Source organism: Diceros bicornis, chromosome 21, assembly GCF_020826845.1.
Source record: "Diceros bicornis minor isolate mBicDic1 chromosome 21, mDicBic1.mat.cur, whole genome shotgun sequence".
NCBI lineage: Eukaryota > Metazoa > Chordata > Mammalia > Perissodactyla > Rhinocerotidae > Diceros > Diceros bicornis.
The window spans coordinates 16673510-16686045 of NC_080760.1; the positions used below are offsets into that span (position 1 = coordinate 16673510).

Consider the following 12536-nt stretch of genomic DNA (forward strand, 5'->3'; position numbering starts at 1 on the left):
AACTGAAATTTAGCAATTTAGAATTTTAGCACGATTAGAAAAACCATGTCTATAACAAGTGGAGTCTTTCACGTGACTGAGTTGGCTGGCTATTCTACATTTAAAAGAATGAAAACAATTAGACACACAGTTGTAAGTAAGGAATGAGATTTTCCTAAGTTGTAACATAATGGTGATATAGTGCTTTCAAAAATAAATCCATGCATATTTCTAATAATCTAGTATGTTTGAAATTAAAATATCATTGTTTTCATCTACATTATAATCTAAAAATTTCTCCCCAGATAAGAAAGACCGAAGAAAAGAAAGGGAAAATGTAGGAGTGATAGAAAGCTTCTGTTAGAAGCCAAAAAAGCAGAAAGGATACTAAGTAGGAGATAGCCAGAATTTCTAGAGGGTAGCCTACATAGTAATTTTCCTATTTATTCTATTTGGAAGAAGTTGCTGCATGACTTTTTTTTTTTTTTTTTGTGAGGAGATCAGCCCTGAGCTAACATCCGCCAATCCTCCTCTTTTTTTGCTGAGGAAGACGGCCCTGGGCTAACATCGGTGCCTATCTTCCTCCACTTTATATGGGATGCCGCCACAGCATGGCTTACCAAGCAGTGCGTCGGTGCGCGCCCGGGATCCGAACCAGCGAACCCCGGGCCGCCGCAGCGGAGCGCGCGCACCTAACCGCTTGTGCCACCGGGCCGGCCCCGCTGCATGACTTTTTAAGGAAATAACGTGTTCTGTTCTTTTTTGTTGTGGGAAGTGAAACCCTTCATAAATGATACCAATCCATTTATCAGTATTAGTTTTTTCTCGGTACTAGTAATTGGTGGCCATTAAGGTTAACATGACTAAGATCAATGGATATAAAAAGACTACAACTATATAATAGGTGTGCTTTTCTTATTAGCTGAGCTAGCTGATGAGAAATGTTATTGACAGCTATCCTTGGTTAGTAATACTATCTGAAATCCATTCAGTCAAACTTTTCCTAGATTTCTGTGACTTAAATTATGGCTTACAAGTTACTTAACTGCGTAGGTTGCTTTGAGAATTAAATGAGATATCCATGAAGTTCTGTGTAAAGTACATAGCACATAGTGTCCTATCCATAAATGATTATATTTTGGAATTTGTTCTTTTTTCAGTAAAGTTCCTTTTAGTTGTTGGTATGTAGTTTCTGGGGTTCTTTACTGTTAGAGTTCAATTTAGAATGGAACTAACTGAGGTCTTCTCATGAACTTTGTACAGATTGCAAATCTTAACGTACATACTTCCAAACTACTTGCTCAACTTAAATTCACAACAAAATTTTGAATTACTGTCTAAACCCACTACCATCCTGAACAAGTTTTATAGAATATCATTGTTGGAAGGAAATTTACAAGATCATCTTAGCCAGTTGTTAAAAAGAACAGCCATTTATGTGTATGTGTTTGCTAAAGAACAATGCAATTCACAGTAGTGGTCCTATTCGCTATATTCTAGTTCATACTTATTTCATATACCTAAGCATATAATGTGCTTTAGAATTATTTTGCTGAAACTTTTTAAAAATCTGAAGGCCTAAGAAAATGGAAATGTTAAAGCTTGTGTAGAAATTATCTAGGCAAACTTTATTTTACAGTTGAGAAAACTAAAGTTCAGGGAAACTAAATGATTTGTCCTTAAGATTATACAGCTAGACTGTGGCGTAGCCAAAATTGAAATTCCTGTCTTTGTCCTTTCTACTATGTAAGCTTAATTTGTCTAGAAAATGCACTTATATAAATATTTCATTTCTTGAGGAAGTCTTTAAGTGAAATGCTATTTCTAAAGCCTTAAAGTATCAACTAATTCACTGTGTACTTTTTTTTAAAAGAAAAAATACTAATTTAGTTCATTCTGTTTGAAGTGGTTTAATAAATTAGAATGGTTCACTTTTGGGTATGTGAGTGTATTGGTTTTTCAATTCACAGTTGATTTAAATCTCTGTAGAAAGCAGGGATGATGAATGTGTATTCCAAAGGTACCTATTTATAAATCTTTAAATAATTATTTTCATATGCTCCTTTAAGCTATTTAGATAGTTTCTGAAATAAAATTATTTTCTTGGAATATCTTCTAGATATTAGTACAACAAACCAAATAGATTTTACTTAGTAAAAATTAGTGATTTATATCATCTAATAGACTGCTTTTCTCTGTAGGATACAGAAGAATTAGAAAAAGAGATTAGAGAAGAGCTTCCAGTGAATAGCTCTAAAGTCCGTCCAAAACAGGAAAAATCTTTTTCTTTGAAGACCATAAGCACTAGTGATCCAGCTGAAGCACTTGTCAAAAATAGCCAGGTAATTTTTTGATATTTAAAGAATAAAATTTTGATGACTAGAGAATTGTATCATAATTAATATTTTGTTGAAGCGCTGTGCTAAGCATTTAAAATACTCTAAATAATTTAGTCCTTACAACAACACATGAGAAAGGGAGGACCCATTATGTAAATGAGGTTAGAGAAGTTGAATAACTTGTCCAAAGTCACATAACTATCAGTGGCAAAACTAGAGCCACTAGACTGTATTTTCTCCTGTTAAATTTGTAGTCACACAGGAGATAGATGGCTTAGAGAAAATGTGGCTGGTTGCATTTTCTCCAAAGCATGCACATGATATGACTGTGGTCCAACCTCTTGAAATGTAACATTTGTTTAAAATTTGGTGACAGATTCTTAAATGTATGTCTTCTGTGGAAATTTTTGCTCTGTCAGAAGGCACCATTTTACAAAAGATCTAGGCCAGTGACACAAAGACCATAGCTCTTCAAACTCTGATTTCTAATTAGGTAAATTGTATCATATTGAAATATATGAAATTCTTGAGTTGCATGGTTCATTTATTATTCAAGAAAAGTTTTTGAGAGCCTACTACATGCCACACACTATTTGAGGTTCTGGGGATACATCAGAGAACAAAGCAGACAAAAAATCTCTGCCTTTGTGGAGCTTACAAATATACTTTGTGTATTTAATGAAACAGCTTTAGACAAGAACCTAGTTGCCACTAAGAGAAGGAAGGTGTAACAGCCTTGTACTAAAACAAAATCTTAACGATACTTCTTATTTGGATTTGATGCTTTTAATTCCCTAAGAGTATTTTGAGATAAAAGGATGCAATTTCTTTTTTTTTTTCCCCCCACCGAGGAAGATCAGCCCTGAGCTAACATCCATGCCAATCCTCCTCTTTTTGCTGAGGAAGACCGGCTCTGAGCTAACATCTGTTGCCAGTCCTCCTTTTTTTCCCCAAAGCCCCAGTAGATAGTTGCATGTCATAGCTGCACATTCTTCTAGCTGCTGTATGTGGGACGCGGCCTCAGCATGGCCAGAGAAGCGGTGCGTCGGTGCGCGCCCTGGGTCCGAACCCGGGCCGCCGGTAGCGGAGCACGCACACTTAACCGCTAAGCCACGGGGCCAGCCCCAAGGATGCAATTTCAATACATGTTTAGGTTTAATAGTAGGACTACAGGGCCAGCCCCGTGGCTTAGCGGTTGAGTGCGCGTGCTCCGCTGCTGGCGGCCCGGGTTCGGATCCCGGGCGCGCACCGACGCACCACTTCTCCGGCCATGCTGAGGCCGCGTCCCACATACAGCAGCTAGAAGAATGTGCAGCTATGACATACAACTATCTACTGGGGCTTTGGGAGGAAAAAAAATAAAAATAAAAAAAATGAATAAAATTATAACAGTAGGACTACAAAGGGTCATTTGACATTTTGATGTTTTATTTAAGTCATTTTTAGAAGCCATCTTGTAAAGAATATTTGAGTCCTTCTGTGATATAACATAGATTAGTGAGAGAATAGAAGGGAAAAGGAGATTTAAAATATGTAATAAAACTTTTGGGTATGAAATAAATACAGGGAACATTAAGAAAGCTAAGCTGAGCAACATATGTGCAGCTTATGTGCAGCTTTAGATACCTGACATAGGACAAAGGAATCCCAGTAATTACCTTGGCACACACAGCTTCCTCCTCTTGTTTCCTTTCCCATTGTGCTTTCTTTTTTTTTTTTTTTTTTGTGAGGAAGATCAGCCCTGAGCTAACATCCATGCCAATCCTCCTCTTTTTGCTGAAGAAGACTGGCCCTGGGCTAACATCTATGCCCATCTTCCTCCACTTTATATGGGATGCTGCCACAGCATGGCCTGACAAGCGGTGTATCGGTGTGCGCCTGGGATCCGAACCCGGGCTGCCAGCAGCGGAGCATGCACACTTAACCACTACACCATGGAGCCGGCCCCCCATTGTGCTTTCTTGAACCCACAGAGCCTGGAAGAACAAGGGGCAAGAGAAATGTTCTTTACCCTTGTTTCTATATTCAAACCAACGATCACAAGTAAAGCTAAAGAGTGAGATGATCTACTCATCTAGTAAAGCCTCAAGGCTCTCCAAGTATTGGAGTTTTTGTCATTACCTGGTCCTAACCATTCATTAATAGTTAGGCCTCAGTGAGGCAAATTAGATCATTCACCTCCTGGACTGGCTGGTGGTGCAGTGGATAAGTGTGCACGCTCCACTACGGCAGCCCGGGGTTCCCAGTTCAGATCCGGGGCGTGCACCGACGCACAGCTTGTCAAGCCATGCTGTGGTGGTGTCCCAGATAAAGTAGAGGAAGATGGGCATGGATGTTAGCCCAGGGCCAATCTTCCTCAGCAAAAGGAGGAAGATTGGCGATGGATGTTAGCTCAGGGCTAATCTTCCTCAACAACAAAAAAAAAAATTAAAAAAAAAGATCATTCACCTCCTTTCTGCTCCCAAGCTGGAGAGGAGAAAAGCAAGGCTCAAGAGTCTGGGCCCCAAGCATTATGATTTCACTACCAGACTGGATAAAACTGAAGATTTGGACCTGAGTCTTACTGGTTGCTCTAATCAGCAGGACTAGTAGCCCTAGTCTGATTTGTCTGAGGCCATATTTTTACTTGGGTAGGAAACTGGAGCTATTATTGCTGCTGTCTGAGATATCCCTACCTCTTAAGAAGGAGAAAAGGGGGTACCCCCTAGTGGTAGTTCTGAAATTGGCTATTTTCTTTTTGTCTTTCACATGAAAAAGGTTTGAGGAATTGAGAGTTGGTAGGAAGTGGACAGAACCACTGAATCGCTAACAAATGCAAAATCGTGCAATTTGTAGTGGAAAAGAAAAATATAGAAGTTAATGAAAATGGAATTATTCACTCCTATTTGAGATTCAGTAAACATTTTGTAAATTCATCCATTTTTATCTCAACCTGTATTTGTGGCTGTTGTAGGCACACATCTATTTGATTATGTCACTAGAGGGCAGACATGAGTTGTAGGGCTTCTTCAGGGAACCATCTTAGTATTTACTTGCTTAGTATTTACTTACAGCCTCCTGGTATTACTATGATATTTAATTTTATTTGAAACTTTTTACAAAAATCTAAGATAATTTTATTCCGAAATAGCCTATCAAGACTCTTCCACCTGCTGTTTCTACCGAGCCATCTGTTACTTTATCCAAAAGCGACGCTGACAAGAGCTCTTCCCAAGTGCCACCAATGCTGCAAGAGACAGACAAAGCCAAGTCGAGTACTAAGCAAAATAGTGTGCCTCCTTCACAGAGTGAGTAATCCTCATTTTTGGTTCTTTTGTGTGCTTTCTCTTCTGTTTATAACTGTTAATATCTTAGAAGTCTAAGATTTTTAGACTTCTGATCTTAGAGTAGACTGCAGGTTGTTCTGTGCCTTTTTCTCCCTCCTTTTCTCCCTCTGCTACCTTTAGTGTCCCTTTTTACCTGTTTTTACTTTTATTACTTAGATTGAGCTATATTAAATGATGGTTTTTCTAAGTCAAAGCTGTTGAAATATCATCCGTATGGTTAAACCAAATAATACATTGGGATTGAAAGGAAATGGGCCGGCCCCGTGGCTTAGCAGTTAAGTGCATGCGTTCCACTGCTGGCGGCCTGGGTTCAGATCCGGGGCGCGCACCAACGCACCACTTCTCCAGCCATGCTGAGGCAGCGTCCCACGTACAGCAACTAAAAGGATGTGCAACTATGACCTACAACTATCTACTGGGGCTTTGGGGAAAAAAAAAGGAGGAGAATTGGCAATAGATGTTAGCTCAGAGCCGGTCTTCCTCAGCAAAAAGAGGAGGATTAGCATGGATGTTAGCTCAGGGCTGATCTTCCTCACCAAAAAAAAAAAAAAAGGAAAGGAGGAAGGCAGACATTGAATAACCTAAAAACATGGAACTAGAACTTAAAAACTTAAACATAAAATTTAAGACATTAGGGCCGGCCCCATGGCTTAGCGGTTAAGTGTGCGTGCTCCGCTACTGGCGGCCCGGGTTCGGATCCCAGGTGCGTACCAACACACCGCTTCTCCGGCCATGCTGAGGCCACGTCCCACATACAGCAACTAGAAGGATGTGCAGCTATGACATACAACTATCTACTGGGGCTTTGGGGGGAAAATAAATAAAAAATTATAAAAAAAAAAGTTTAAAAAAATTTAAGACATTATTAGTGGATTTCGAAGCATGTTTCATTGATACTACGTTTACATTGAGACATAACAGTATTCAGTATCCTCCTAACTTTTTTCTGCCCCCCCCCCCTTTGTTTTTCCTTTTAGCCAAGTCTGAAACTAGCTGGGAATCTCCCAAACAAATAAAAAAGAAGAAAAAAGCCAGACGGGAAACGTGAATATTTTTTTTCCTGAATTGGACATGTGTTTGCAAACACTGTCTTGAAGATTATGCTGTTTATGCAATAATTTGTGAACATGTACAGAGTTTTATATAAATTTAAGCCAATTTTTAAAACAAAACTGTGAACACAACCACCGTAAAAATGGAATCAAAGGAAAGTTAATTTATGAAATTAAGAGGTCAGCAGAATATACTACAGTGCTGGAAGACACTTGGGGAAAGTCTTTTCCATTTAACAAGAACGATCTTAAGAATATTATCCTGGTTTTACAGCAGTGCCCTGTTTACAACAGATTGTGCCCTATCTCATCTGCAGCTGAGGAATAAAGGATTTTGATTAGAAAGAGGGTTGCCTACAAATCAGCGGGCAGCTTCTTGGATCTTATGCACGGAACTTATACCATTTGAGTCTGTTTTATGCTTAAATCAAAGTGCTTTGATCATATGCATAATCTGCCATATCTTTACATATTTGTTGGTAGCAATTTGTATTAAAGGAATCACAAGTGCAAATAAAAAGTCGTTTATCATTTGTTTAACTAAACTGTCGTGGTTTAGTTTACAGTTTTTAAAAAGTTCTTAATTAAAACATTGAAAATGCAGTAGACACTTGTATGGCTTATCAAGTTAGTTTTGATAGTCTTATGTTACTTGAATTGTTCAAAGTACAGTATATTTTAAATTAAGAAAGGTAAACTGTATTTGTTTCATACTTTTAGGATTCAGACTCACAAACAATGCTCTTGTTTATGATTTGAAAGCTTTCAGGCAAAATCCAACGTAACATTTTTCCTTTCCCTAGCAATTGCTTTTTTCCAGCGTTAACTCTTCTTCATTACTAATACTTTTTGACTTTAAAAATTAAATCTTTCACAAACTAGTTATACAGGCAAAAACTTTGAGTATATGATGGAGAATGAAAAACTAGAGTCAGACAGCTTTAATTGACATTGTCAAGACCTCCAGTTATCAGGAATACATTTTTTTACTGCCTTAACCTGTAGTGCGTAGAATATGCATCAATTTCTTGAAGGGGATTCATGTTTTTATAAGAATTTTCATGTAATTATTGCAATTGTGGTCAAATAAGGAACGTTTCCTGCTTGAAACTGTATTGATTTAAATGATGTGTGAGATGTTTCACCATTTTCAGGCACTGTGTAATTTTATTGTAATAAACTGGCAGGTATCTTTGTAACTATAAATAGTGCATGTTCAGCCATGTACACTGTAAATAGCCTTTACCAAACATGTTTGACAAGGACCATAATTAACATCACTTAGTGAATTGTGATAAAGAAAAAAAGCCATGATATATTGGATGTGATTGGCTTAATTGTTTTTATGTGGCAGCAAGAATGAAACCGTTTAACAGCTGTAACCAATGGTACTGATCTAGCCATCCAATGTTGTCTTTATTATATTTAATTGTGGTTTGATAGTATTGCATTGTCAGACTAGGAAAGCTAAAAGAAACAAAATGGTTTTAGTTTTGCTGAAGACTGGCCTTATTAATGGACAGCTTTCCTAACAAGCGATTATTAACTATGATCAGGTGTTAACATCTGTTTCAGGAACATGGCAGTATGTTTACATGTCAGAAGTTTTGTTTATGATATTTCTAAATTGATTTGTTTAAATAAATTCAGCAAATGGATAGCATTGTTTTTATTTGCTTTGATATCGGGGTAAATAAGCTAAAGTGCCCGGAATGGATTTCTTCAAATGACTATATTTTGTTAGCTTTACATAGGTGTTTCCTAAATACATCCAAGGATTCCTAAGTTTCCAGCACTTTGTAAAGGTATCACAAAGGAGAATTCAGTAGGGAGTCTGTAATTTTAGAATGTGCTGAAAGATCTACACTCAAAAAATTTAACTGAACTCTCTCAACTCTACCTCACCATTTCTTTATCTTGGAATTTTGTTGGCTATGTGAAATGTTGGACGTTATTTCTCCAGCTTAGTATGTCCCATTCAACCACCTTCACCAAGTAAGTGTTAGACACACTGTCTTTTGAGGAGAGATGTAGGGTGGAGATGGAGAAGTGCGTTGCTAAAATGGGGTGAATCCAGTATGGAGATACCACTGTCCCTTCTCTCTGGCTCAAGAGCTAGGACATGGATTTTATGTTTTAAGAGATGGCAGCTCTGAGTGATAAAATTAATAAATTTATTCTCTTTCACACTCATGGGGTGCAGACTCTTGCCCAATTAAAGTATCGTTGTTCATTGCTCTTGACCTGTTGCAAAAGATCTTTATGTGACATTAAAACAGTTTCTGGAATCTGAACACAGGAACTGTTCTCCATCATGACCTCAGAAGGCACTAAAATCAAGATAGAGATTCAGGAAGGAGGGAAGAGAGGAGCCTGTTGTCCTTTGGAGGCTTTGATTAGATGCTTCTGATAACTGATCCCTTTAGGCTTTGTCAGGCCTGGAGGGAAAACTTGTTCTGATTAGCAAACAAGGCCTCCTAGAAAAACTACTTAAAAATCTCCCCAATCCGGACCTGTCTCCACATACTTACTGAAATCCTTCCCTATTCTGGAGCAGGGAGTTGGGGTTTAGGATGTCCCCAGACTGGATCCTACCTATCCATACCCTCGATTGAGTAAAACAATAGTTGAGAGAGTCCAAAAAAAGAGTACTGAAATAAACTGTCGTGAACGTAATTTACCACGTTTACCTTGTGCATGCATTCCATTGGGGTTGGGGGCAGTGGAAAAGAATTCATCCAAATCTAATGGTATTATTTCATAAGCTAATCTGGTTTGTATTTGGGTTAAAGATATTGAAGGGCAATATTTAACTACAGAGTTTAGTTTTTCTTAATTGAAAACGGTCCTTTATTAATATAGTGTGAAATATCTTTCAAAATGTAGAATTTAAGTTTAAGATGTCTAATAGATGTCTTAAGACTTTCCTGTAAACTCATTGCACAAACTGGAATTACTTTCCAACAGACTTAGGGAATGCAAATATGTTATTTGTACAATGCATTGAGTATTGTAAATAAAACAAACCATTTTTGTTTTGTTTAAATTGCTCGTTATAGTTCTCTTCTGGGAAGGGACTTCTCAGTCATTTTGCATTCTAAGCTAGTGTAAAGGCAATTCACTCTTTGATGTTCTTGATGTTTCTTTCTAAAACCATGAATGCACTTGCAGGCTTTACCAGTGGGAAGTCAAATATTTGGAGATAAGCCCCTCTGAAAATGTCGCTGTTTGTGACACACAATGCTCTCTATGGGAAACAGCTTCCATCTTACATCATCTTAGCAATAGGTATAACTGCCACCAGGTGCAGTATAGCACTTCTATCAACCTTTAGGTTAAGGAAATCAGGCTCAAGTTTGGCTGCGTCCCCAAATAGTAGTGACTTAAACAAGGTAGTTTATTTCTCTTGCATGTAAAAGTCTGGGAATGCAGTCCAGGGCTACTATGAAAACCCAAGGTCAGGGATCCAGCTTCCTTCTGTATTGCCCCTCCCTGTTCTCAGCATGTGACTTTCATGTGCTGGTTGTAGACAGCTGCACCAGCTAGAAACCTCCTATCAACGTTTCTGGCCCCTTCTTTTAAGAACTCTTCTTACGAGTTATTCACACCACATAGTCTTATCAACCCATACTTAAATCATTTGATCCTACTAGTTACAAAGGGGGATGGGAAATAATAGTCTTTATTCTGTGCTGTCGGGCCAAATTAACATTTTAGGATTCATACTGAGGAAGCAGCAGAGAATTGGATGTCGGGCACAGCTGGCAGTCTCTATCACAGGGTTGACAGACGCTATGTATATCCTGCACCCAAGCATCATTTTTAAGGTCAGGTTTTAGCTTTTCCAACTGAGCAGAAATTTTGAAATCTCTTGGCTGCTGCTCAGAGTAGCAACTAATAATGTTCCAACTTATAGGTAATAGATTCTGGAAACTTCCGCCACTCAATGACTGCTTTAAATTCTAGAGACAGAAAGGCTGAAAGAAACTTGAGTAGCCTGCTATCACACCAATACTGCAAATATAGATTATAGCAAGTTTCAATAGAAAAATTACCTGGTGTATAAAGTAATCTTAAAAAAAAAAAAAAGCATTACTATTCTTTCTAAATACTTTAACAGAATGATTTCTAACCCTAGCATCAAGACAGGTATATGAGGTGCATTGTAAGATGTTTGCTAACTAATAATAGTTACAGTACTGAGATTTATGAATAGACTAATTTGAAGAAAGATGTAAGCAGATTCAAGGTCATCTCCATGGTAATGGCATTGTTATTTGTATATGTGTGCTTTTCTTTTTTATTTGTTGTCTCAAAGCATTCAAAATGGATGTATGTAACATGTACATAAATTATAAAGCATAATAAAATGAACGCCTCTGAAACCACCATTCTGCTTAAGAAATAGAACATTACCAGTGGGGGATATTAGGGGAGAGCTTGACTTCTGTTGTTTGGTAACAGGATCAAGGGGGGAAAGGCATGGATGAAAATAGCTGCTCTCAGATGCCCCACTTGGCACAGGTCCTTGGTGCCAGAACTGGCTAAGGGTCCCAGGTAACATCTAGCCTGGTCTCAGAAAGGTGTCAAGGCAGCCCCACTGGCGCTCCTTCCTCATACCACTGACATCTGTTGGGAAATTACTGGAGTAAATACAAATATGCACAATGTCTCTGAATGTGAATGGCGCCCCCAGAGTTCTGTAGCGCACACCACGTGGCAGCCTTTCCATGAGGAAGGGGGTGGCGAGGCTCTCTTCTAGACAGGAGCTGCCCCCTGGATTCAGAAGAGCAACCCGTGCCCTGCTTAGGGTGAGAATTCCTGGTGAAGTGTGTTGAGGGGCTGCGGACTTGGACAAGCACCGCAAAGGGGTTTATGGCAAACCAGCAAGAGCTGCTAGTAATTTAAGGTAGTGGAATTATGAGTGATTTCTTTCTCTTCTAAACTGTCTTTAAATTTTATTTATTTATTTATTTTTTCCCCCAAAGCCCCAGGAGATAGTTATATGTCATAGCTGCACATCCTTCTAGTTGCTGTATGTGGGACGCGGCCTCAGCATGGCCAGAGAAGCAGTGCGTCGGTGCGCGCCCGGATCCGAACCTGGGCCGCCAGCAGTGGAGCGCACGCACTTAACCGCTAAGCCATGGCGCCGGCCCTAAACTGTCTTTAATAATTAAAAAATATTATGGGATTACTTGAAAAAGTCGCAGCTGTTCCCATTTCTCATCAAGAGTGAAATGACCACAATAACGAAAGATGGAAGGAAACCTGCCTCAGCACCGGAACTAGGAATGGTGGCATTTCTGTCTATTAGCAAATGAAATCCAATAATTTATCAAAACAATAAAACACCTATCAAAGATGCAAGTGTGGGCCAATGTCAGGAAATCTATTAACATATTTCATTGCATCACAAAATTAAAGCAGAAAAAGTATATGATCAAGACACTATGCTGATCCAATACCATTCTGAATTTAGATTTGAAAAAAAAAATAGGTGTAATACTAAAGTCATCTCAATTACAATCAGTGCAAGGCAGGTCAACATTGTCTTGGAGAGCTATTAACAAATAAGAAAATTTAAAAATTGTATAACATCAGAAAAGAAGAGGGAAATTATCTTTTTTTTCCCCTGATTGTATACCTGAAAACTCAAGCGAGTCTAATAAAAAGCAATGAGCATTAGGACGAGAATACACTCAAGTGGCAGATACACAAAAACCATAAAAATTTTCTGGACTAGAATAAGCACCTAGAAAAGGAAATGGAGGGAAAACAGTCCAATTACATCACAATATTATATCTAGAAGTAAATTTTTCAAGAAAGACACAAGACCAAA

The 12536-nt window shown here is 38.4% G+C and overlaps 1 protein-coding gene across 5 annotated transcripts in view; it reads left to right on the plus strand.

Moving 5' to 3' along the window:
- Positions 1 to 11087, plus strand: part of MTDH (metadherin) — a 61664-nt gene extending 50577 nt beyond the window's left edge. For all 5 annotated transcript variants that reach the window (XM_058564675.1, XM_058564678.1, XM_058564677.1 and 2 more), the window contains 3 exons: positions 2181 to 2321; positions 5449 to 5605; positions 6622 to 11087. In XM_058564675.1, coding sequence (XP_058420658.1) covers positions 2181 to 2321; positions 5449 to 5605; positions 6622 to 6692 — 369 coding nt within the window. In that variant the 3' untranslated portion in view covers positions 6693 to 11087. The remainder of the gene's footprint in view (positions 1 to 2180; positions 2322 to 5448; positions 5606 to 6621) is intronic.
- The last annotated feature ends 1449 nt before the right edge of the window (positions 11088 to 12536 follow it).